The following is a 26,613-nucleotide window of genomic DNA, read 5'->3' on the forward strand; positions in this document are numbered from 1 at the left end:
TTGTTTTTTGTAAGACCTTCTTTGGGATCCTAGCATTTTTACCCCCCCATACGAACGCCATGATGAGTTTGTCCAGCGCTTTGAAAAAGGCCTTGGGGATGTAGATCGGAATGGATCTAAACAGGAAGAGGAACCTGGGCAGTACGTTCATTTTGATCGTCTGAACTCTCCCCGCGAGGGAGAGCGGGAGTGTGTTCCATCTTTGCAGGTCCTTTTTAACTTCCTCCGTCAGGCTGGTGAGGTTCCATTTGTGGATCCCTTTCCAGTCATGGGCTATTTGGATCCCCAGGTAGCGGAATTTATGTCGGGCTTGTTTGAACGGCAGCCCCTTTAGTGCTGCCCCCCCCCCCCCCCCTTGCGGGTGTAATGGGAAGATCTCACTTTTGCTCATGTTGAGTTTGTAGCCCGAGAAGGCTCCAAACTCTTTCAGGAGCGCGATGATTCCGTCCATGCTGCTTTGTGGGTCCGAGATATAGAGGAGCAGATCATCCGCATAGAGTGAGACTCTGTGCTCTCTACCTCCCCTTCGGATCCCCCTCCAATTTTTTGCTGCCCTGAGCGCGATTGCTAGCGGTTCAATTGCTAGTGCGAACAGCAGCGGGGACAGTGGGCATCCTTGTCTGGTGCCCCTGTGCAGCTGGAAGTACTGGGAGTTGGTATTGTTGGTCTGTACACTCGCCATGGGAGCGTTGTACAGGAGCTTTACCCAAGCGGTGAACCCTGTTCCAAGCCCGAACCGCTCCAGTACCTCTATGAGGTATTTCTACTCGACTCTGTCGAAGGCCTTTTCTGCGTCCAGGGAGACGATCACCTCTTGTGTTCTCTCCCCGGAGGGGGTCATTATCACGTTCAGCAGGCGCCTGATGTTCGCGGTCAGCTGTCTACCTTTGACAAAGCCCGTCTGGTCCTCTGTGACCACCTCAGGTACACAGTCTTCTAGCCTTTTGGCTAGGATTTTGGCCAGTATTTTGGCGTCTGCATTCAGCAGAGATATGGGTCTGTATGACCCACATTCCGTTGGGTCTTTGTCTTTCTTAGGTATCAGCGAGATTGAGGCCTGTGCTAACGTGGGTGGCAACGTGCCCCTAGCTAGCGAGTCTGTGAACATCTCCCGCAGGTGCGGGGCCAGCGCTGTCGCAAATTTTTTGTAGAAGTCCGCCGGGAATCCGTCCGGTCCCGGCGCCTTCCCCGCCTGCATGGAGCTAATGCTGTCCATGATCTCTCCCAGTGCTAGTGGTGCTTCCAGATCCCGTTTTCTGCCCTCTCCCACAACTGGTATGTTCAGTCCGTCAAGAAACCGGTTCATCCCAGCCTTCCCCGTTGGGGGCTCTGAGGTGTACAGCTCTTGGTAGAAGGCCTTGAAGGTTTTGTTAATCCTCTCTGGTTCTGTTTCCAACGTGCCTCTGGTATCTCTGATTTGCGCAATTTCTCTGCTGGCTGCCTGCTTTCTCAGCTGGTGGGCCAACAGGCGGCTGGCTTTGTCTCCGTGTTCGTATAGGGCCCCGCGTGCCTGGCGGAGTTGGTGTACTGCTTTCCTGGTGGAGAGCAGGTCAAAGTTCCTTTGTAGTTCTTTTCTCTCCGCCAGGAGTTCTACAGTCGGGGCCTCGGAGTATTTATGGTCTACCTCCAGTATGGAGTCGACCAGCTTCTGCCTAACCACCCTTTCCTCCCTATCTCTTCGCGCTTTGTAGGCTATGATTTCCCCTCTTAGTACGGCCTTAAGCGCTTCCCAGAACGTGGAGGGTGAGACCTCCCCGTTTTGGTTGATCTCAGTGTACTCCGCTATGGCCTGCGCTATCCTTTCGCTGAAGGCCTTGTCAGCTAGTAAGGCACCGTCCAGCCTCCATTTGGGGCGCTGGGCCCTTCCCGTCTCTAGCCGCACATCCATGTAGTGTGGAGCGTGGTCTGATATCACAATTGCGGAGTATTCCACCTTGTCTATCTCTGGAAGCACCGTTTTCCCCACCACAAAGTCAATTCTGGTGTACACGTTGTGTACTGGGGAGAAGAAAGAGAATTCTTTCTCCCCCGGGTGGGCGAATCTCCAGGGGTCTACTGCTTCCATCTGCTCCATATAGTGGCTGAGTTCCCTTGCCATGTTTGAGGTTTTCCCCGTTCTGGGGTTTGATCTGTCCGTCGTTGGGTCCTGTACACAGTTGAAGTCCCCCCCCATGATTAGTCGGTGCGTCGCTATGTCCGGGATTTCTGCCATGGTCTTTTGGATGAAGCTCGTGTCGTCCCAGTTGGGCGCGTACACGTTAACTAGCATGGAGGGATTTATAGATGAATGCAAGAATTAGACAGAAAGTGCAACACAGAAAGCAGGCCATTGGGCGCATCTGTTACGTGTGTTTGTTTATACTCTACGTCTCACAATCCCTCTACTTTTTAAAAGATTTATTGCATCCAGTTCTTTTTTCCCCCCAGTTAAGGGCCAATTTAGCGTGGCCAATCCACCTACCCTGCACATCTTTAGGTTGTGGGGGTGGGACTCAGGCAGACATGGGGAGAATGTCCACATTCCAACAATCCCTCTAATTCTAACAATATCAACATACCCTCCTATGCTTTTCTCTTACATGTATTGATCCAGTTCCCCTTAAATGCATTTATGCTATTCACCGCTTTAACCCATGTGTTAGCAAGTTTGACAATCTACACAACCCTGGGTGAAGACATCACCCTTAAGATCTTCTCTATGTTTACCCGACCAAACCTTTTCACAATACCTCTTCTCTTTTCTAGAGGAGCGAGACTGGGCGTGTTCAACTTTTCCTGATAGGGATAATTTCTCAGTTTTGCTGTTGTTTTTGTAAATTATTTTGCACCTTCTCTATATCTTTTTTATTGTACAGAGACCAGAACTGTGCACAGTATGTGCACATCTAACTAGATTTCTATACAACTTAATTGGTTTTCAATTCCATGCCTCCAGAAATGAACCCTGGTGCTTTGTTAGAACTAAGCATCATGCTTAATCTTATTTTCATTGTATTACTAATGATCAAGCAGGACATTCTGCACACTGTAAATGAAGTGGTGTAAAGATTCAACACAATTATAACAGTACCGTGTTTCTGTTATCTTCCTCCATCCATGCGCAACCAGCAAACAAAATCCCATGCTGGGTACGTAAAGCACACGCTCTGCTACCACAAATCCAACTGGGAAGAACAAGTTTGATGCCGGAATAAAAGGCAACACCATGAAAGAAAGTGCCTGGAAATGGAGAGAGCAATGTTGAGCCAAATGTAGAATCAGAAGTCAAAAGACAAACATAATTTATGATGCCATTCGTGAGCAAAACGTCTCAAAGTATTTTAGTGAGTGAGAGAATGGAAGTCATGCCATGGTTGGAGGCTGACAGTTTGCTTTCGAGAGTGGAGAGTGCAGTTGAAATGTGAGAAGGTTTAACTGGCTACAGAACCCTTGGGGAGGGGGTCTCAGGGAGGAAGCTGAAATCTAAAAATCTATAAATGCAAGTCTCCCCCTGCTCACCATCGCCTGCCCCTTCAATGATAGCACTGGTCAAATTAACAAGAGCCAGCGTGCAAAAATCACAATTAAATGTTAAAACCAAAGGAGTTTTAAAAACACTACTGATCAAATTTTCACTCCACTGCTCACTTTGCAGCAGTGGTTTTCCCTGTTGCTTAAAACAGTGCAAAGCTGAGTCATTGATTTGACAATGTACAGCTGTGGAACTCGACTACTAATTAATTTTATTTGCTCATTTGTTCTCAGGAAGTAGGTAATGTTAATCATTCTTAGTTGCTCTGGTTGTTTTACAAACAGGTGGCTTATTGAGACATTTTACAATCAGCCACACATCGGCCCGACCAGACTGAACTGGGCAGTGCTAGCAGAGTAGGGTAGTACTTCCAACCACCTCAGTCCTTGACCTCATCCAAATTGTTCCAAGCAAAAATGGGCACCTTGATTACAGCAATAGCAATTTGCATTTATATAGCACCTTTAACACAGAAGGCCATGCTATGGATTTAAAAACTTAAAATGCAGCCACTGCGGCACTATTTGCACTGGCCGGGCCACATTCCTGCACATCCATCTCCATTTCATCCCCCTCTCCCCATCCAAAATCAATTACTGCACTAAGACCTGGGAATTGTAAAGCGATTCAGAGATAAAATTAAAAGATGAGAAACTTGAAACCTATGCCAACAGAAAGCATGCACTGTATTCATTTTAAACCAAAGAAATCTGTTCAATTTTCTGATAGAGGTGATGGTTGTTTGACTGAACATTTGAGGACCTACGGCTCAAGAACCAATCAGACCTTTCATTTATAAAGCTCCCTTCAGCGTGCTCCAGGATACTTTCCAGCCAATTAAGCACTTTTGAAGTGTAGTCACGGTTGTAAAGCAGGTACTGTTAATGCACTTTGAAACTAAGGGAACAGAGTCAGATGCAGCTTTGTGTATCTCGTCCCAAAGATGTACCTTAATCTTATTACTCAAGTGGAAATTTTCCCATTTTTATGGCCTCAAGAGATTTGGTGAAAACAAAATTCAGTTCGCCTTGGAGCAAAGAATGCTGAATGGAAGTTTGACAGAGGTATTCAAAATCATGTGGGTCCAGAAAGAATAGGCAGAGAGAAACTGTCCTCATGTATTAAGGAAGATTCAAATCAATAGGGAATTAGATAACCCCATGTGCTGTTGGAGCTGCACTCACCCGAGCAAGTGGGGAGTATTTCATTACACTTTTAACTTGCATCTTGTAGATGGTGGACAGGCTTTTTTTTGGGGGGAGGATTTCTCCTTAATTGGAAAATAAAAGAATTGACACTAAAAAATGTTTTAAATAATGGAAGCAGCTGAAGATGGTTGGGCCTTGGACACTACCCTGAGGGACTCCTGCAATGATGTCCTGGAGCCGAGATGATTGACCTGAATCCACCACAACCATCTTCCTTTGTGCCAAGTATGACTCCAACCAGTGGAGCGTTTTCAACCTGATTTCTATGATTCCAGCTGATTTGCTGGTTCCTGCAGGTAAGAGTTGGGCCTGTTTCTGGCTGGACAAAGATCACCTTGTACAAGAGGCAAATACTGTATTACTAATCATGGCCAAAGTTGGCTCTTGAGAGAGTAATTTTCCAGATTTTTCTCCCCACATGGCCTGGGGTAGTGTGGGCGAGAGGGTGGAAAGAGGGTATATATTTTGATACAAAAGTTGTTGCAATTCTGTGGGGCAGACTAGATGGAGTAAAAAGTCACACTTTGATGGTCAATTTTCATGTTCCTTCGCCTTTTGTCTCACTGTAGGGAGGAACTTTTAAGCTGCTTAATGTAACTTGCTGTTGAATGTGACAGGTAATTTGCCGAATAACTCAGGGAGACACTTAAATATGATGTATGTGTTTATTCGAGCTCATTAGTGAGAAATCCACTTCCTAGAAGAGTTCTATGGAGCAATTTGTAAATGCTTGGTGAATGCTTCAGTCGAAAAACATCTGATGCAATATTAATTGCATTCTAGTTGCCAACTACCAGAGGACGTGGAGGCTTTGAAGAATTCACAGAAGAGGTTTACTAGGATGTTGCCTGGTGTAGAGGGCATTAGCTATGAGGAGAGGTTGGATGAACTTGATTTGTTCTCACTGGAAGGTCAAAAGTTGAGGGTCGACCTGAAAGAAGTCTACAAAATTATGAGGGGCATGGACAGAGTGGATGGTCAGAATCTTTTTCCCAGGGCGGAAAATCAATTACGAGGGGACATAGGTTTAAGGTATGAGGGGCAAAGTTTAGAGATGTGCGAGGGAAGTTTTTTTTACACAGAGGGCAGTGCCGGAGGTGGTGGTGGAAGCAGGTATGATCATGATATTTATAATGGGCGTCTTGACAAATACACGAATAGGATGGGAATAGAGGGAGACGGACCCCGGAAGTTAGAAGGTTTTAGGTTAGACAGGCAGCATGGTCAGCGCAGGCTCGGAGGGCCGAAGGGCCAGTTCCTGTACTTTGTTCCTGGTAATATATTGCATTTGTCAATCTCTCTACCTGTCACAAGAATGGGTAAATAATCCAAATATTCAGACAATGTATATTTTATGAAACATGCAATAATTGAAAAAGAGCAACATACCCAAATCTGTACAATGTAGCTCATAGATCATAGAATATACTGTGCAGAAGGAGGCCATTTGGTCCATTGTGTCTGCACCGGCTCTTGGAAAGAGCACCCCACCTAAGTCCTCACCTCCACCCTATCCCCGTAAACCAATAACCCCATCTAACCCTAGGGCAATTTAACATGGCCAATCCACCTAACCTGCACATCTTTGGACTGTGAGAGAAAACCGGAGCACCCAGAGGAAACCACGCAGACACGGGGAGAACGTGCAGACTCCGCACAGACAGTGACCCAAGCTGGGAATCGAACCTGAGACCCAGAAGCTGTGAAGCAACTGTGCTAACCACTGCAGCAGCATCATAGAAACATACAGTGCAGCATGCAGCCATAAAGCCCACTATACCTGTGCCAACTCTTTCTAAGCTATACCACTAGTCCTATTTCTTTGTTCTTTCCCCATTGCCTTTCCCTTTACAATCATATATCCAATTCCACGTTGAAAATTATGACTGAATCGGCTTCCACCGCCCTTGAAGGCAATTCACTCTGAATCATAACTTGCTGCAACACAAATTCTCCTCTTTCGCTCTGATTCTGTTGTCAATTCGCCAAATGTGCATATTCTGGTTACTGACATTCCCAATGGGGGAAGATTTTCATATTTACACAATCAAAATACAGTAATTGATACAATCTGTAGGGTAGTTTCTGTACCTGCTCTTACCATAATTACAACTTGGGATGATTCTCCAGGATAGCGAAGACTATAATATATTAACAGAGCTATTAGAGAGTAGAAAGTGACTGTGGCGAGGTTCCGAATATCCAAGACAGATTCCACTAGTGGGATTGTGCCCATTGTCCAGTCACAGCACAACTCTGACGGGTTCAGGAGAAGCCAGCCATTTAACGGCAAGAGGTAGTTGAATGTGAGCTGCCTTACAGGGCTCAGACTGACAGCAGCTGGATTGTCAAACCTGTGATCGAAAATGTAATAATTAGCAAATTAGTGAACCTGTATCCATAAGGAAACTTGCATTTATATAGTGCCTTTAAATTAGTAAAATGTCTCAAGGTCCTTTACAGAAGTATTATCTGAATTCACAGAATCACTTGAGATATTAAGACAGTTGACCAAACACTTGGTTAAACAGTACAATTTTAAAGGACAGAAAAATAGAGCTCAAAAACATAGTAACAGGATCTCACTAAGCCCTCGAGCCCGTTCTGAAATCCAATGAAGTCATGGCTGATTTGTCTCCGAACTCCATTCCCCTATCTCATTCCCATTTCATTTTATACCATCTAGCAAAAATTCTCAGATTTAAGAATGAGCTAGCATTTACTACTTTTTATTGAAGAAAAACCCACAAATTCACCAACCTTTTGGTGGTGAAGTGTTTCCTATCTTTTCTTCGGAATGGGTTGGCTCTGGTTTCATCCTCTTGACCTACCCCACACCAGCTGAAACTGTTTCCTATCCAGCCATCTCATCAATTTTTTCACAACTTTTAAAACCTGAATCAAATCACCCCGTAAGCTTTTATAGTCCATTGAATAAAAGACTCTCACTCGTTAACCCAGTTAGTTGCTCCCAGTTAAGCAATGAATCAATTAAAAAATTTTCATCCTTATTTCCAAATCCCTCAAGTGCCTCATCTCTCCCAACTCTGTAACCTTCCCCTGCCCTATAACTCTTCAAGGTATCTGCAATTCTCTAATTCTGACTTTGGCGTTTCCCTAATTTTGGTCCTTCTATTATTTTTAAAAAAAGAGTGGACAATGGATTTGACCAGAGGCACAGAAACTGTTTGTTAACCTGCAATTGCGTCATTAATGGTCCACATAACATGATCCAAGCTACCAGCCTCTGGAACACTTTTAATACACTTTGAGACTTATATGTCACTCTGCTGATGCATGCAAGATTCTAGAAGTAGGACTAGGTTGACAAAGCAACCTGTGAAAAGCCTTATCTCCTTGAAGCTTGTTTAATTGGAAGTCTCTGATCTTGCCTGCCAAGCTGATCAAGTCTATTTACAGCAATCTCATTGTACTGCATCGTCATTCATTTTAAAGAAAATCTGCGCTGCTGTCTTCAGCCTGGAACTAACTTGACTTTCTGGACTCTGGAAATTATGTAAACTGATATTAATTCCTCTGGCTCCTTTACTGTTATTCATGGTTTTAAAACTTCCATTTTCTATCCTCTTTATTGTGCGTGTGTTTGTGGGTGGGTGTGAAGTTGCGATAACCCCTATGGGTTTGAATGTGTGAATAAGCTAACCATCTGATGTAATCATAAAAAACTGAATCACTCTAAAAATTGGACCTCACAAATTCGGGGTTTGTGAAAACAAGCCCATTTAAAAAACAATTTAAAAGCACCTTTGCTTAGGGATAGAGGTTGAGACGCTAAAGTTTAGTTTGCCTCTTTCACTTATCTGTAACACATGCAATTACCTGGAGTAATCGTGAAATTCAATGACATATTCGTCACGCCCAGCACTAACGCTGGTGAAATGCATAAACCGTTGATCTATTATTTGGCTGTGTTGATTGAGCAAGAATTGTATGTTTGAGAGGAATTTGTTATCTCTTCAAATGGCACCACAGGATCTTTGTACATTTCCTCAATAGCCAGGCTAGGTCTGGATTTAGTGTATCATGAAAAGAATGGGACTCCTTCAGTACTGCACTCATATATTAGCCCAGAGTGCGCCTCGAGCCCGCAACTTTCTGATTCAGAAACATAAACTCCAACTATACCAAACCGATACTTAAGACCGCATGAGCAATTTTCTGAAAAAGATTAAGATTGCACTGCTGGCTATTTGCAATATTTAAATGCTTTCGGCTTTACAAGCCAAAGGGTGGTTGTAGAGGGTTGTTTTTTCAAACTCTGGCCTATGACCAGCGGTGCCTCAGGGATCAGTGCTGGGTCCAATGTTATTTGTTACTTATATTAATGATTTGGATGAGAATTTAGGGGGCATGGTTAGTAAATTTGCAGATGACACCAAGATTGGTGGATAGTGGACAGTGAAGAAGGTTATCTCGGGTTGCAACTGGATCTTGATCAATGGGGTCAATGGGCCGATGAATGGCAGATGGAATTTAATTTAGATAAATGTGAGGTGATGCATTTTGATAAATTGAATTGAGGAAGGGTCTACTCAGTTAATGGCAGGGTGCTGAGGATAGTTACAGAACAAAGAGATCTAGTAGTACAAGTCTGTGCGGAGTCTGCACATCCTCCCCGTGTGTGCGTGGGTTTCCTCCGGGTGCTCCGGTTTCCTCCCACAGTCCAAAGATGTGCAGGTTAGGTGGATTGGCCATGCTAAATTGCCCTTAGTGTCCAAAATTGCCCTTAGTGTTGGGTGGGGTTGCTGGGTTACGGGGATAGGGTGGGGGTGTTAACCTTGGGTAGGGTGCTCTTTCCGGGAGCCGGTGCAGACTTGATGGGCCGAATGGCCCCCTTCTGCACTGTAAATTCTATGTAAGTTCATAGCTCCTTGAAAGTGGAGTCACAGGTGGACAGGGTGGTGAAGAAGGCATTCAGCATGCTTGGTTTCATTGGTCAGAACATTGACTACAGGAGTTGGGATGTCTTGTTGAAGTTGTAAAAGACTTGTTGAAGTTGTAAAAGTAAGGCCACACTTGGAATACCGTGTTCAGTTCTGGTCAACCTATTATAGAAAGATATGATTAAACTAGAAAGATTGCAGAAAAGATTTACTAGGATGCTACCGGACTTGATGGTTTGAGTTGTAAAGAGAGGCTGGATAGACTGGGGCATTTTCCCCCTGGAGCCTAGGAGACTTAGGGGTGAACTTATAGAGGTCTATAAAATAATGAGGGGCATAGACAAGGGAGAGAGTCAACATCTTTCACCAAAGGTAGGGGAGCCGAAAACTAGAGGGCAACTAGAGGGCATAGGTTTAAGGTGAGAGGGAAGAGATACAGATGAGTCCAGAGGGGTAATTTCTTCACATAGAGGGTTGCGAGTGCCTGGAACGAGCTGCCAGACGCAGTAGTAGAGGTGGGTACAATTCTGTCTTTTAAAAAAGCATTTAGACAGTTATATGGGTAAGATGTGTATAGAGCATATGGGCCAAATGCCAGTAATTGAGACTAGCTTAGAGCCAAAAACTGGGCAGCATGGATGTTGGGCCGACGGGCCTGTTTCCATGCTGTAAACCTCTATGACTACGCTAAAACGCACATTTCAAAGTAATATCAATTCAATCATTATCCTTCTCAGCTTTAAGGTTAAACGGCTTGGAAAAAATTGCATGCTGGCTTCAGCTGATTTTTGATTAACAATTTGAAAGCAACATTGATTTGTGAGTTGCATTTTTTAGAAAATCTAGAGCACCATCTGCTGACCAAACAAGATTCCTTCATATAGTAACTGAAGTCTTTTTTAAACCACACATGGTCTTTGAAACCAGGAAAAATGGCTGGACATTTTATTTTCAATGTATTAAATGTAATTTATCTTAAATGTATTCAATAAGTTAGTGACTGTTGCTGTTGGCAAATCAAGAGGGTTTTGTCATTACAATCCAAAATAAGCATTCTATATAAAACACGTACTACAAATTTATATTAGTGATGGAAAGGTGGTACTACATAAGACTATAAGGCTCAAAAACAGGTCATTTGACCCAACAAGACTACGTCGGCATTTACACTACAGTTGTGCCTCCTCCCACATTTCCTCATCCAAATCCATTATTATAATCCTCTATTCCCTTCTGTCTCGTCTGGTTTCCCTTTATGCATCCATACTATTCACTTCAACCACTCCCTGTGGTAGTAAGTCCCATATTCTTCCCATTTTCCTGGTAAACAAGTATCTTTTGAATACCGTACTGGATTTTTCGGTGAACATTTGGTATGAAGGTTTGCCCTTTTCCCACAATGGAAGCCTTTTCATTTTTCATATTATTTATTTCTACTATACCAGTGGTTAAAATCAATTGGAAATTTGTGAAACTTGGAATAGCTGAAATACAAATGTCCTTGGGTCAAACAGGCTGTCTCCCGTCAACAATACATTCAATGTAGCAACCGGATTCAGAATGAATGGAACTCATGCCTGACTGACACACGAGTGGCACCCAGTGCTGGAATTTGCAACTTGCATCGGACTTATCATGTGGTAAACAGATCCTGTACTGCCCTGCACTGTGGTGTGCCTTGAAGTAGGAAGAGAAAGTGGAGGCCATTCAGTCCCTCAAGCCTGTACTACCATTTAATCAATCATAGCCGACCTGTGTTTTGAATTTGCTTCCCTACCTTCATCCCATCATCTTAACGCCCTCCTTCGACAAAAAACAGTTTTGGAGGAAGGGATGGAGTTTCAGAGTTCCACTGTCCTCTTGCAAGAACTTCCTGATACCAGTCTGAATGGCCCAGCTCTAATTTCTGGACTCCTCCATCAAAGGACAATTTATCTCTGTTTATCCCATCAATTCGGTTAATTTTCTTATACACTTCTATTAAAACCCACTTAACCCTCTTTCCCCAAGGGATTTCTTCTCTTTCAAGGAGTTGCTCTTCTCTACTCTCACCCTTGTTACGGAAACAACACTGGCACAGTGAAGCCCACTTGTTGCCAATGCGTGTTGCAAAATGGTGGGATCTCCTGCGCTGTGCTCTGTCCATTAACCGTCACCAATTGTCAGCAGGCAATCAGAAGGCAAATACTTTCATTATGATTTAGCTTTGCAACATGATGCTAAAATGTATTCATTTATTGATAAAGCCTGATACAAGTTAGAACTACCACAGCTATCTTATGACTACGAATTCCTCTGAGATTTTATCATAAGCATGTGTGTAAAAGCAACACGGAGGGGAATTTGATAAGAGTTTGTTAAATAAGAATCTAAACAGGGTTTGTGCCAGGCATCAAACAGAGCGCAATGCTTCCATCGCTCGGCACGACACAATCTGATTAACAACCTGACTGGGTGTGAGCCAGCTGAGCATATTTAAATATGCTCGGAGCAGGGTGGGGCAAGGGAACTGTAAGGTGGGGTGGGCTGGTCCTAGTGATGGAGATGGGGCCCCCATGCTGTGAGTGGGGTGGGGCGGGTGGATCTCTGCCGATGATTGGTGGGATGGGGTCTATCGGGTAGGGTTGTCTGGAGATCGGGATGCCCTTTAGATCCTGTACTTTTCTTTCCCAGCCACAATCTCCCCAGGCTCCAAAAAAGTGATTAAGGAATCGAGCCAAACAGCTGACGGAATTCTCACCGGTTTTCCCACCCGAAGTGACACACATTTGTTTAGGTGAATTCCACTCATAATTGTGTAGGTTTGACCCAAGCATCTTCAGGAATACCCTGGATCTTTAGTAGTGAATGAGAAAAAATTGCAGCTCAGAAACAGATGATTCAGCCCAACGTGTCCACACTGCTTGTTATGCTCCATGATCCTCCCCTCACCCTGTAGCTAATGATCTACATATTCTGTATTATTTTCTTCCTCATGTACTTACCTAGCTTTTACTTAAATGCACCTTTGCTATTCGCTTCAACTATTCTTTGTGGTCTACTTTTGCTTCGCTTTCTGGGTAAATAAATTTCTCAGATATTGGATTTATTAGTGACCATCTTACATTTATAGCTCCAAGTTATGTCAAGTTATTAAGTTAAACGGGCAGTACGGTGGCATAGTGGTTAGCACCGCTGCCTCAAGACGCCGAGGACCCGGGTTCCATCCTGGCCCCGGGTCACTGTCCGTGTCCGAATTCTCCCCGTTTCTGCATGGGTTTCAACCCCACAACCCAAAGATGTGCAGGGTACGTGAAGTGGCCACACTAAATTGCCCCTTAATTGGAAAAAAAAAATTGGGTGCTTTAAATTTTTAAAGTAAGTTATTAAGTCAAACATATTTTACCTGGTGAAAACTGGCAGTTGGGATTGAATAACCTGAACTCGGACAATGACGAGTAGAAGAGTGCTGAGCATCAAAAAAATAAGTTTTATCAGTGTCTGGAGCACCCACGGTGGCAGAATGCCCTTTCCTTGCACCAAGTGAACCACAATTTCCCCCAGAACGTGCAAGGTAAACTGTAAGAAAGATAAACAATTGTTATTTCAAGAGAACTTCATTCAGCGGTCACAACTCTAAACTGTTCAGAAAAAGGGCACCAGAGTGTTTGTCAGGCTAAATCTTGCTGGAAAAGGGCATATTCATAACACACACACAGATGTTAATGCCTCCAATAGACCAGCAAATTCAGGGGATTAAGAGATGTATCAAGGGTTGCAAATCTCCTCTCCGTTATTTGTCATTCTGCCAGTTGCTGTGCATAAATGACACCTTGTCCTTGGCCGCCCTGTTTATCTTTTTGAACGTGTGGAATAAGGACATGCGTTATCCATTGTTCTCACTGAAGAAAGCAAGTACCCTTCCAACAATGTGGTAGTTCTTAATGGAATGTCAATCAAGCTCTGACTGTCCTATTCTCTCCACTATACTGCTACCAGCTCGCATTTCCAGCAAGTGATGGCACAGAACTTATCCGAACTTCAATAAGAAATCCATATAATATGAGGTGCCCCTTTCCAGCAAAATTTGACCCATACTTTCCTGATTGCTTCTGCAGTTCTGTGCCAAAGTTCAGTTTAAAGGACACTTTGCCGAATGTGTACCCATTATTGTGTTTTTTAAAATGCCGTGTAGCTCTCCCAGCTGGTTCTACAGAGACTTGCTCCTGTTAAAATCATCTGTAAAGTCTCAAGATTGATATATGCACTTTTTCTTGCCTATAAATCCTAAGCATTTCCTACCATTGCTGTAGTGTTAGAGAAAGTTTAAATATTTAGTAGAAGTTGTCTTCTCTCTTGCAATTTTGGCTTTGAGAGATCACAGCTGATGGTTTCCAGAAATGTAGATTGCAAAGCGAAGCAGACTGTTCAGAGCTATGAATTGAGACAGAGGCCTAAAACTTTCAACAAGTCCAAGCTGGTCTGGAGGTCCCACATCTACTGTCAGTGCACGTCAGAAAATCATGGATTAAATTCCTGGCTCCGGATTCAGCCTCAGAAAGTTTGTTAGTTGAAAACCTCCCTGCTCTGCTGCTGGAAACGTGGAAGAGCAGGGATCGGTCTGATTGTTCACCACAAGATCCACAATCAATTTTTAGGCCTCAGCTGAAATATATTGGCACCACACTTTAGAAGGGATTTCAAAGCTTTGGAAAGGTGAGGAGGACATATATTAGAATGGTGTTAGGGACGAGAGATTTAAATTATGGGGAGAGATGTGAGAAGCTGGGGACGTTTCTCCTTAGAACCTATAATGTTAGGAGGAGATTTGATAGAGGTATTCAAATTGTGAATAATCTTAATAGAGTAAACAAGGATAAACTATTTCAAGTGGTATAAGATTTGGTAACCAAAGAACACAGATTTAAGGTGATTTGCAAAAGAACCAGAGATGACATGAGGAAATTATATTTTAAACAGCGGATTACTGTGGTCTGGAACACACTGCTGGAAAGGCAGCAGTGATGGATTCAATGTCAACATACTTGAAGGAAAAACATTACTGGGTGATGGGGAAGGAGCAGTGAAGTATGAATAATTGTGGAGCTCTACCACAGAGCCTGCAGAGTCATGATGGGGGCCAAATGGCTGCCTCTGTCTTGCATCATCCTACGATTTAGGACTGTATTTCCTCATAATCATGGTGGGCAGCCTACCTGCTGTATGGACACCCTGCCACGCCAGCAGAGTTTGGAGCCGTGTCCTGTCACTTCAAGTGGTGGCAGTCAAGGTTTGGAGTAGGTCAAACAAAGGGTGTGCAAAAAATGCTTCCATTTTCTTATTGAGGAGCAGTTAGTCTGAACTTCATTTTCACTGGGACCTTTCTAAGTTCCAGTATGAGACATGTCAACTTTCAGCTAGCTTGGGTACTCAACATTACTGGTGATTGTTATGTTCCTTTATTGTTCTCCAAGATAGCCAAAGTCATAGTGTTTACAAAAAACATAAAGCTATATGTTTAAATCAAAGCTAGTTTATTTTACACTACTTGAAATGGTTTGTACACTCTGAGTAACAGCTAACAAAATAATAGTATTGAATCCATGTTGCAGTAATTAATTATCTCTCTAATATAACTTACACTAACTCAACCTCACACTATCCTTCTTCATCAACTTTTCCAACAGTTTCTCCAGAATGCTGAGACACAGGGCGCAATTCTCCGCACTCACGACGGTGTGGAGAATAGCGGGGGTCGTAAATTTTTACGGCCACGCTAGTCTGACGCCCTCCCGCTATTCTCCCCCCCCCCCCCACCCACGCCCGACACGAATCGCTGCCGCCGTTTTTTTAAGGCGAGCAGCGATTCTCAGCTGGCCGATGGGCCCAAGTCCAAGCCCTTTACGGCCGTTTTTACGAACGGCAAACACACCTGGTCTGGCCGTTCGTAAAAACGGCCGTAAAGTTCGGATCTTGGCAACCATGGCACCGATTGGCACGGCAGTACCACGGCCGTGCCAAGGGTGCCATGGGCCCGCGATCGATGGCCACCGATCGCGGGCAGCGGGTCCGATTCCCGCGCACTCTTTGTCCTTCCGCCGCCCCGCTGTATCCATTCGCGGGGCGGCTGAGGGGCATCCTGGCCCGCGCAGGTTTCGCGCAAATGCGCGATGACGTCATCCGCGGGTTGGAGTCTTCCAATCCGCGCATGTGCGGCTGACATCATGTGACGCGTCAGCCGTCGCAAACTCTGGCAAGCGGGCTTAACGAAATTCGTTAAGCCCGCGATGCCGGAGTTCACAGCCGCGGCATGCTAGCCCCGACCGGGGACCAGAATCGGTTCCCGGTCGGGGGCGGGGGGGGGAGGCTGGCGTCAAACCGGCCCGTTTTTGATGCCAGCCTGACGATTTCTCCCTGTTTGGGAGAATCGCGCCCACAGCCTTTTATAAGACTACTCAGTGATGCCATCTAGTGTTGATACACATGAACATCATCTTGTTAACCTTTTACTCTCCTGAGATTATGCTTACCCTAAACGTGACTAATTGGTGGAATTCTACAAAAGTCTGAAAAAAAACCCAACTCCTCTGAAGATGTGCATGAGACCTGCCCCCTACCATCTGATCACCCGCTTAATCTCCAGCAAATAAACACAATTCTCATCATCTCTTTCTGGTGCATTTTCCACTTATCTTGGATCTAACTTCTTTGGTTGCCAACCCTTCTGCCAGTGGACACAGTTCCTCAGGCTATTCTGCCCTCTACAACATACATTCAAATGATAATCAAAGGGAGGCTCAACTACATGGGACTCAACAATAACCTGTTTTCCAAGGAAACAAATAATACATTACCGTATTATACTTACCCCTTGGGCGACAAAGATTTCATAGACAAAGCATATACCGATGACAGTAATTCCTTGTTCCTTGCATAAAGTTGCAACAGCAACTAATATTACCGTGACCACAATCGGTGCCCACACTGAGGGGGAAAAAAATACTTGGTTATTTCATTCTGTCCAATCAGTCCCCAAAGTTCAAACATCCAGATTGTCAGTGAAGAACAGTCAGTAAATTAAAGAAAAAGCAAGAAAGATTTGCATTTATATTAGGTCTTTTACAACTACAAAGATCTCCCAAAGCTGTTTACAACTAATTAAGTCTTTGAAGCATAGTCACTGTTGGAAAGTCGGTAATCCAGTGGACAAAATGCTCACAGCATGCTCCTACAACCAACAAGGTAATCTGTTTTGAGGCACTCGGTGAAGGATAAATATTGACAAGGACGAGGGGGTAATGGGCTCTTGGATGAGATGTTCGACTCAGTCTGACCTCTGAGGCTTAGAAGATCCCGCGGTACCATTAGAATAGGGTTTTATCCCCCTATCCTGGCCAATATTTATCCTTCCACTAATGTGGATATTGCTGGCTAGGCCAGCATTTATATTGCTCATTCCTTTTTTAAAAAAATTTAGATTACCCAATTATTTTTTCCAATTAAGGGCAATTTAGCGTGGCCAATCCACCTACTCTGCACATTTTTAGGTTGTGGGGGCGAAACCCACGCAGACACGGGGAGAATATGCAAACTCCACACGGACAGTGACCCAGAGCCAGGATCGAACCTGGGACCTCAGCGCCGTGAGGCGGTTGTGCTCACCACTAGGCCACCGTGCTGCCCTCTATTGCTCATTCTTAATTGCCCTTGAGAAGGTGGTAGTGAGCCACCTTCTTGAATCGCTGCAGTGCATGTGGTGAAGGTACACCCACAGTCTGAGTTATAAGGAGAGGCTGGATAGGCTGGGACTTTTTTCCCTGGAGCGTAGGAGGCTTCGGGGTGATTTTGTAGAGGTTTATAAAATAATGAGGAGTACAGATAAGGCAGATAGTCAGTATATTTTCCCAATGGTAGAGGAGTCTAGAACTAGAGGGTTTAAGGTGAGGGGGGAAGAGATACAAAAGGGACCGGAGGGGAAATTTTTTCACACAACGGGTGGTGAGCATCTGGAGCGAGCTGCTAGAGGCAGTGGCAGAGGCGGATACAATCTTTTCCTTTAAAAAGCAGTTAGACAGTTACATGGGCAGGGTGGGTATGGAGGAATATGGGCCATATACAGGCAAGTGGGACTAGCTTAGTGATAGAAAATGGGCGGCATGGACAAGCTGGGCCGAAGAGCCTGTTTCCATGCTGTAAACATCTGTGGCTCTATGACACAGTGCTGTTAGGGAGAGTTCCATGATTTTGACTCAGCGACAAAAATAGTGTGGCGATATAGCTCCAACCAGGATGCCGTTCGTCTTGAAGGGGAACATGTAGTTGGTAGATTTTCTATGGATTTGCTGCCTTTGCCCTCCATGTTAAGAGGCCTCAAAAGGTCCTGCGAGTGAGCCATGGCAAGTTGCTGCAGTGCATAAACAGCAATATGGTTGAATCTTAACTGCTCTCCGAAATGGCTTAGCAAGCCACTTGATTAAGGATAGGAAACAAATTCTGATCTTGCCAGTGAGAACCATATTCCATGGAAGGATAAATAATAAAAATCATAATCATATTAACATGTTTGCACAGGAAGGATCACTCAAGACTAACTTTTTGTGATCGTTGGCTTCTGTGAATGTTCAAGCTTATTCAGGGTCTGTTTGCTGAAAGTTAAGAGAATTTTGGTTCTATTCATTTGCTCTACCAAGAACTAATGCAAAACTAGCCCACATTAAGCCAAGCAGTCTTGAAGCAGTCTGAGTAAACATTTTTTTTTCTTTAAACTACCAGCTTTCGGTTATGAACTGGTCACTGAATAACATGAATGAAATTGCTTATATGCCAGATACACAGGTATTTTCAGTCGTTGTGGAAAAGCAAAGTACATTACCAATAGAATTGTTGGGACCTTTAGACTTAGTATATGATAAAAATGCAGCCAAAAAGAAAATGGAGGACAAGAGCTCAGCCCGACCAACAACTCCAGTAACCTGTGGCATAAACAGAGAGAGAGATGTAATTCTCCATGCAAGGCCAGCATTCAATTATTTACTTCAGTTATATAGAATATATTGCAGAGAAATTCCGTTTGAGCCTTGCCACATCCTTCCTCACCTAATTCTGTCTTTCCCTAAAATGTATCTCTACTCCCTTACACTCTCAGTAAGGAAATTTCTTCTAAATTTCCTACTGGATTTCTTGGTGACTATCTTATTTTGATGGCTTCTGGTTTTCTCTTCCCAACAATGGGAAACATTCTCTCTGTATCCACTCATGATTTCAAAGGCTTCTATTAAGTCACCACTTAGTATTTTTTCAAGAGAGAAAAGATCCAGCCTGCTAATTCTTTCCTGATACATATATACACCGTTGTGTTTCTGATATCATGCATGTAAATCTTCTCTGCACCCTCTCTAGCCTCTCTATACCCTTTTTATAATAAGGCAGCCAGTAGTCTAAATTTGGTCTAACCAAAGTTCAAAACAGATAACGCACAACTTCCCTACTTTTCAATTCTAACTCTCCAGAAATAAAGTCCAGGGCTTGGTTTGTTTTTTCATGATCTTGATGTCCTGTGACACACACTTAAGTATCTGGGGTATTTACACTCTGTGATGCCTTTGATCCTCTACTCCACTTGGACATACACCAAGTGACCTCCATCTTCTTTCTAACAAAATGTACTACCTCACATTTGTGGGTTAACTTTATTTGCCAACTTTTACCCATTCTGCAAAATCATTCATGTCCTGTAATATATTACAATCCTCCTCAGTATGGACTATCTCCCCCATTTGACGACATCCACAAATTCTGAAATTACATTTTTGATTAAGTCCAAATCATTCAGGTAAATTGCGAAGAGTTCTAGCACTGATCCTTGTGGATCACCACTCCCCACCTTCTGCCACTCTGAATAACCAGCCTTTACACCACTTGCTGCTTTCTGTGTTGAAGCCAGCTGGCAATGTATCCTTTCACTTGCCCCGACTTTCTCTAACTTTATTAAAACATATTAGGGATATGGTGTTAAATTTTAAAACCCTGTCACAAATCCTGTGACTGTCACAAAAAGACAGAAGCTTGTATTTTAATGGGCAGCACAGTTACACAGTGATTAGCACTGTTCACAGCGCCAGGGACCCGGTTTCGATTCCTGGCTTGGGTCACTCTCTGTGCAGAGTCTGCACGCTTTCCCCGTGTCTGCTTGGGTTTCCTCCAGGTGCTTCGGTGGGCTGGATGGCCTCCTCTGCACTGTAAGAATTTTATGATCCCAATCAAACAGGAATCTTCCACTCAATGATCACTGGTGCTTCTTTAAAAAACAAATTATGTTCATCAAGGTGAGAGATGGCAGTGCTGATGAATAAAGCACTTTCCAATTCTGGCACATTAAGCACCCCTCAGTCGAGTGCAGAACTCTTTCTGCCCTGCCTAGCCATGCACTGCATTTACCAATCTTCTCACTTCGTAACATAATCAAACAATACTTGGAGTGAACAGTCCCCTGCACATAAATTCCATTGACTTTTAAAAACACATTCAACAGTGTACATAGAGAACCTCTGGATGATACTAAGATCTTCTGGAATCCCACAGAATATGGTCATGCTGATCAGCAAATTCTATCAATACTTTGAGTGCAGTGTCACCATGAAACCTCACTATTTGAGTGGTTTCCCACAATGTCAGGATTTTGGCAGGAATGTGTAATATCACCAATCCTTTTTCTTACCATCATTGACTGGTTCTTGAGAAAAATTACATCAGGCACACCTAGAGGCACCCAGTGGACCCTTTTCTCCCACCTAAAACATCTGCATCTTGCTGACAATCTAGCTGTCCTGTCACCCAGACATGCCCATCTATAGGAGAAGACTGAGACGTGTCAGCTTTGCGAGTAGGACTGGTCTATAAATAGTATCATCAAGATCCAGATAATGACCATCAATGCCAAACCCAGTACCCCTATAATTGTGAATGGAGTTCTTCTAGGTACAGTAGAAGATTTTACTTGCTAGGAAGTCTCATCAGCAAAGATAATGGGGCCAAGAAGATCAAGGCAAGACTCTGCAATGCATTTGCTCAATTTCTTCCAATCTGGAAGACCAAGCAATACAGCAGGAAAACAAAGCAATGTCAAATCTGTTCTGTTATATGGATCAGGGTGCTGGTGAGTCATAAAGTCAGATATGAGCAGAATAGAGGTAATGGAAAATCTGCCACATCTCCTGGACAATCAAGATCTCTAAGTTAGACTTGCATTAAACAATTGGCTTTCACAGCATTGTTAATGAGATCAAGTATGGCCGACTCGGCTAGCTTGGCCATATATTCAAATTGCCATTGGAAAGAATAGCCAAAGTGGTCCTTAGATGGACTCCAGCTTAAAGAGAAAGCCAGACAGGCCAAAGACTGTGATGGCTGAGCTGAGTGAGAAGGGGCTCTCATGGGACTCACACAAAATGTGGCTAAAGATCACGAAAGGTGGCATAAGCTCATAGCAGCCTTACATCTCTCAAGTGACAAAGAAGGAAAGTAAGTAATGTGTTGAACTTGAGAGCCGATTATAAAGTTAACAGGGAATTTTGTGCTTTGGACTAGTACCCATAAAGAACTGAGCCCCAAGAATCCCAAAGTTCAAAAAGCCAGCAGAGAAAGAAAGAAAGGCCTTTGTTTCATTAGCTTAAGTTGTATCCAAATTTCAATGGCAAAGCTGGCAGCCTTATAAATTAACTACACAACTCGGGCAACACATCCGTAGGAGAATCCCAAATCGGAGCTTGTGAATCCCAATGGGGCTCTGGGATTAAATTTCAGGACTACAAGCTCCAAGGCAGCAATGGTAGCGGTGGAGCTTAGAATGAGTTTTGACAGCTGCAAGGAGTCTTTAAATCTTTGTTTTTTTCTGTATGTGGGTATGGCTTAATCATCTGTTCTGAGGCCCGACTGCTGATACAACCACAGCCTATAAAAAAGTGTCGCTCGCCAGCCCCCTCAACAAATCTCTGATCCTCACCTCAATTTTCACGCTGGCGTCACACCAAGTCTGAGGTATTAAAGTAGGGTTATGTCAGGAAAAAAGGAGGATTTGTGTTGTGCGTTGAGGAAAAATCATGAAAACCCTCTTCATACATTTGTTGACAGCTACAGCACAAATAGTATTTTTAAAATCTTTTTATTCTCCTCAGTTTCATCAAATAAACAATGAAAGTTAAATATGGGGGGGGGGGTGCTGGCATTGTCCAACCTCTGTGGGTATTATTGGGCTGCCAACGCAGCAATGATGCGTAAGTGGGTACTGGACAGGGAGGGGGTGGCATGGAAGAGGCTGGAGATGGCATCCTGTGTGGGTACGAGCCTGGAAGCGCTTGCAACGGCGCCGCTGCCGCTCCCTCCGACGAGATATACCACGAGGCCGGTGGTGGCAGCTACCCTCAAGATTTGGGGGCAATGGAGGCGGCACAGGGGGGAGGTGGGGGCCTCGATGGGGTCCCCGATACGGGGGAACCACCGGTTTGTTCCTGGGAGAATTGATGGCGGGTTCCTGAGTTGGCACAGGGCAGGTGTCAGGAGGCTGGGGGACCTGTTCATAGACAGGAAGTTTGCGAGCCTGGGTGAGCTGGAAGGGAAGTTCAGGCTCCTCCCGGGGAACACCTTTAGATACATGCAAGTAAGGGCGTTTGTCAGGTGGCAGGTGGCGGGGTTCCCCCTGCTGCTGCCGCGTGGGGTCCAGGACAGGGTGCTCTCGGGGGTATGGGTTGGAGAGGGGAGGATCTCGGAAGTGTGCCAGGTGATGAAGGAGGTAGACGAGGCCTCGGTGGAGGAGCTGAAAGATAAATGGGAGGAGGAGCTGTGTGAGGAGATTGAGGAGGGGACGTGGGCGGATGCCCTAGAAAGGGTGAACTCCTCCTCTTCGTGTGCGAGGCTTAGCCTCATACAGTTTAAGGTACTGCATAGGTTCATATGACCAGGACAAGGATGAGCCGGTTTTTTGGGACCGAGGACAGGTGTATTAGGTGCTCAGGGAGCCCAGCAAACCATGTCCATATGTTCTGGGCATGCCCAGCGCTGGGGGAATTTTGGAAGGGTGTAGCAAGGACGGTATCGAGGGTGGTAGGATCCAGGGTCAATCCAGGCTGGGGACTCGCAATATTTGGGATTGCAGTGGAGCAGGGAGGGCAGGAGGCGAAAGAGGCCGGTGTTCTGGCCTTTGCGTCCCTAGTAGCCCGGCGGAGGATTCTTCGTCAGTGGAAGGGTGCGAGGCCCCCAAGCGCGGAGGCCTGGGTCAACGATATGGCAGGGTTTATTAAATTGGAGAGGGTGAAATTTAATGTTTCTCTTTTGTACTTACGGCGGGGGGAGGGGTTCTGTTTTTTTTGTTCTTAGAATTTTCTGTTATTGTTTTCTTTTTTGTGTAAATGTGAAAATTTGAATAAAAATTATTCTTTTTTAAAAGTTAACAGTGCAATCGAAACATTAACCCCAACCCCACCCTAATGTTCAATGCAACAAGTTCTCGAAAATGCATAATAAACAGTCCCCATGAATTGTAGAACCCCTCCTTCATCCCCCTCAGCTCAAATTTCACCTTCTCAAGGGTCAGAAATTTAAGGAGGTCCCCCCGCCAAGCCCAGGCACAGGGTGGAGATGCTAACTTCCACCCCAAGCTACACCACAAATAGTGAGTAGTATAAAGTCTCTCCGAAGATCAATGTTCAAGTGTCAATAAGCATTCAGCTGTATTTGTTAAATACTTAATCAGTCTTTAAAATTATGAAACAGTTTGATTGGGATGTTTCCACTTGTGGGGAGTCCAAAATTATGGACCATAAATATAAGATAATCATTAAAAATTGAAGAAGAAATTCTTTACCTGGAGTGTTGTTAGAATGTGGAATTCACTATCGCACAGAGCAAGTGAGGCGAATAGCATAAGATGCCTTTTTAAGGGGAGACTGGATGAGGAAGTAAGTAAAAGGTAGTGACAGTGATCGGGTTAGATGGAGAGTGGAAGGAAGCTAATGTGGAGCATAAACTAGAATAGAATGGCTTGTATCTGTGCTGTAAATTCTCCATAGTTCTATTTAATCTGAATTGATCGTCTGGTCTGAGACAATGGCTAAGCTCCCATGTGCCACACTGTGACAAACAATTGGTATTGCAATTACTGTAAGAGTCACTGCCTCCAGACCACACCATAACAGGCCAGGCAAGGCTGATCAACGAATAACCAGCCAAACAGATACACTCAAAATAGGGGTCCAGAAATTCCCAGTACTGAATGAAGCCTGGAACAGCCACCTGAGCACAATGTAAGTTGGCTTTTGTGCTCCAGCGAGGGTAGGACAGGCTGGGTCATATCTGGGATTGAGCTGTAGTCCTCCCAAAACAAGCATCGTGATGACAGACATGACCAGGATTGGAAGCGTATTACATAATAATGGATGAGGGTGGCCGTCTGGCTTCAGTTACCTTATAGTCCCTGTTCTCCTACTGCACCATCTAAATGATCATTAAATTCGAGGGCTTCTTTCTCAACCACTCCATGTGATGGTCCTAGAGTGAAGAACTCGCTAACATCAGTGCTAAAATTGGTAACTAAGAGCAAGAGACCTGCACTGGGGAAGAACATCACTTTTTAAACTTGAAAGCTGAGCAATGGAGAATGCAGCAGGAGCTTTCTTTTTGTTACTAATGCTGACTTACGTTTGGAAAAGAGCTTTGCGTGCCTGACTTCACCTAAGTTTGTAAAAACCTCACATGCATGTGCATGTCTAAATCCTTACTCACCGCTTCTGTGTGAATTGGATGAACCGCAAAAAGCAGAGAGGCAATCAGACTGGACTTCCTGTCCAGGAACAGCTGGCATACTTTGAGATAGATTACGCAGACCACTGCATGCAGGACAAGATTTAAAAGATGATAGAAAGCAGAATTCAGTTCACTGAAAAGGTAGTTTAATCGGAAGGTGAGCACAGTGAGTGGTCGATAAGATTTGTGGCTCCTTTCCTGTAAAGGGAAAAAAAAACATTTTTATATCAACGTAAAAATCTATGCATGAGTAACACTATATAGAAGTAATTTTCATTTCTCCATTCATAAGTAGCTTTAAAAACAGACAGGTTTGTGGCAAAGTATAAACTGATCAAGTAATTCAACTTAAATAATTCAGAACTGGCTAAGATTCACCCTGATCAGCATTTATTTATATTTCTGTTTGGATTTCAATTTTAATTCTGTTTACAAATTAGTCTTATCAAAATCATTAGATCACCAGATGAATGCCACATTGCTTCTTTGAACGGTGCTGTGGGATATTTTACATCCACCAGCGAGGCTAGATGGTGCCTCAGTTTAAACTTATCTGAAGACAGCAACTCCAACAGCGCCCCCTCAGCACTGCACAGGAACTTCAGCCTTGATTTTTGTGCTCTAGTTTCTGGAGTGGGACTTGAACCCAGAAACCTCTGATTCATAGGCAAGAATTATACCATCTGGGCCATAGCTGACACGTATGGTGTCCAGCACACTCATTTGTTACTCATTTGTGGTTTTAAAAAAGCGTTGGCAACCCAAAGACGAAAAGGAAATATTTTTTAGAATACAAAGTGATGAAACCTTTTTTGTAAAAATGCCTTTTAGGATGCAGTATTTTACTTTGAGTTTTCAACACTTCCATTTTAGGAGAGTCCTGAAGCAGTGAATAAGAGGTCATTGTAGGTTCGCGAGCATGTAATTTCAGGGGCTGGTTTATCCGTCAGTTGACTGGACAGCTGGGTCGTGATGCAGAGCAAGGCCAACAGCGCGGGTTCAATTCCTATACCAGCTGAGGCAATTCATGAAGGCCCCGCTTTTCAACCTTGCGGTGGCGTGGCATGGGTCAAATTGTTACACAAGGAGCCAAAGACCAGTGTTCATACAAATAAGGTGAACTCGGGGTGTTTTCAGCCGCAATGGGGAACGAGATATGGGGTATCCCATGCCCCCATTTTTGTTTGCGCGGACGATAGAGCCCTTGGCAATTGCGCGGAGGAGCTCGGAGAAGTGGAGGGAGATAGTGAGGGGGGGTGAGTGGAGCATAAGGGGTCCCTGTATGGTGATGCTCTTTTGGCGTATATTTCTAACCCAGGTCCCACAGTGGGGGATATAATGGAGCTACTCAGTTGATTTTGGGCTGTTTCGGGATACTAATTTAATTTGAAGAAGAGCTAGTGTTTTTTGGTTTCCTTTCCAGGGGTGGGAGCTGGCCTGAGGGATGAGATTGTCGTTTTGTGTGGCAACTACTCATTTCAGATACTTAGGGGAGCAGAAGGCTCAGGACTGGGTCCAGCTCCGTAAATTGAATTTTTCGAGCCTTGTGGATAAGGCAGGTTTGTGGAGGCGGGACAGCCTCCCCATGATCATTGGCAGGTCAGGTTCAGGCGGGAAAGAAAGATGAATGGTTTTTATTTTTATTCCAGTGCCGACGGTATTTTTTCAGAAGATGTTTGTTTATGGGGGAGGAACAGTTGATTGTCATTTGTATGGACTGGTAACGCGATGAGGATTCAGAAGACAGTGCTTCAGAGAAGGCGACAGTCGAGGGGATTGGCTCTTCCGAATCTGATGCTTTACTATTGGGCAGTGAACAGAGAAGGTACGGGGCTGGGGTAGGGAGCCAGAGACAATGTGATTGAGGTTGGAGGTGGGCTCTTGTAGGGGGTCAGGGTCGCGGGCAACGCGCCACTCCTTTTTGCCCGGGGAAATACTCAGGTACTCCGGTGGTGGTAGCCACGCTGATGATTTGAAGGCAATTTTCCCAGCTTTTTAAGTTAGGGGTGGGGTCGAAGCTGACGCCGGTTCAAGAGAATCATGTGTTTGAGTCAGTGAGACTGGATGCTAGGTTTCAGGGATGAGAGGAGCCTTTAGAATTTTGCAGGTGCAGCACTTTGCAAGGAAGGTTTTCCTGATATTTCTGGTGACACCTCCCTCCTCGTTTTTGGAGGGGGTGTTGTTGGTGATGGGGTTGGAAGGTGGGGGGGGTCAA

The 26,613-nt window shown here is 44.4% G+C and overlaps 1 protein-coding gene across 4 annotated transcripts in view; it reads right to left on the bottom strand.

The window, feature by feature from the left end:
• tmtc3 (transmembrane O-mannosyltransferase targeting cadherins 3) overlaps positions 1 to 26,613 on the bottom strand; it is a 106,242-nt gene that overhangs the window by 44,454 nt on the left and 35,175 nt on the right. For all 4 annotated transcript variants that reach the window (XM_038780401.1, XM_038780402.1, XM_038780403.1 and 1 more), the window contains exons 3-8: positions 24,378 to 24,596; positions 18,475 to 18,574; positions 16,471 to 16,586; positions 13,009 to 13,181; positions 6,821 to 7,073; positions 3,071 to 3,219 (exon numbers count right to left, since the gene is read on the bottom strand). In XM_038780401.1, the coding sequence (XP_038636329.1) occupies positions 3,071 to 3,219; positions 6,821 to 7,073; positions 13,009 to 13,181; positions 16,471 to 16,586; positions 18,475 to 18,574; positions 24,378 to 24,596 (1,010 nt within the window). The remainder of the gene's footprint in view (positions 1 to 3,070; positions 3,220 to 6,820; positions 7,074 to 13,008; positions 13,182 to 16,470; positions 16,587 to 18,474; positions 18,575 to 24,377; positions 24,597 to 26,613) is intronic.

This window comes from Scyliorhinus canicula, chromosome 20, assembly GCF_902713615.1.
Source record: "Scyliorhinus canicula chromosome 20, sScyCan1.1, whole genome shotgun sequence".
Taxonomy (NCBI): domain Eukaryota; kingdom Metazoa; phylum Chordata; class Chondrichthyes; order Carcharhiniformes; family Scyliorhinidae; genus Scyliorhinus; species Scyliorhinus canicula.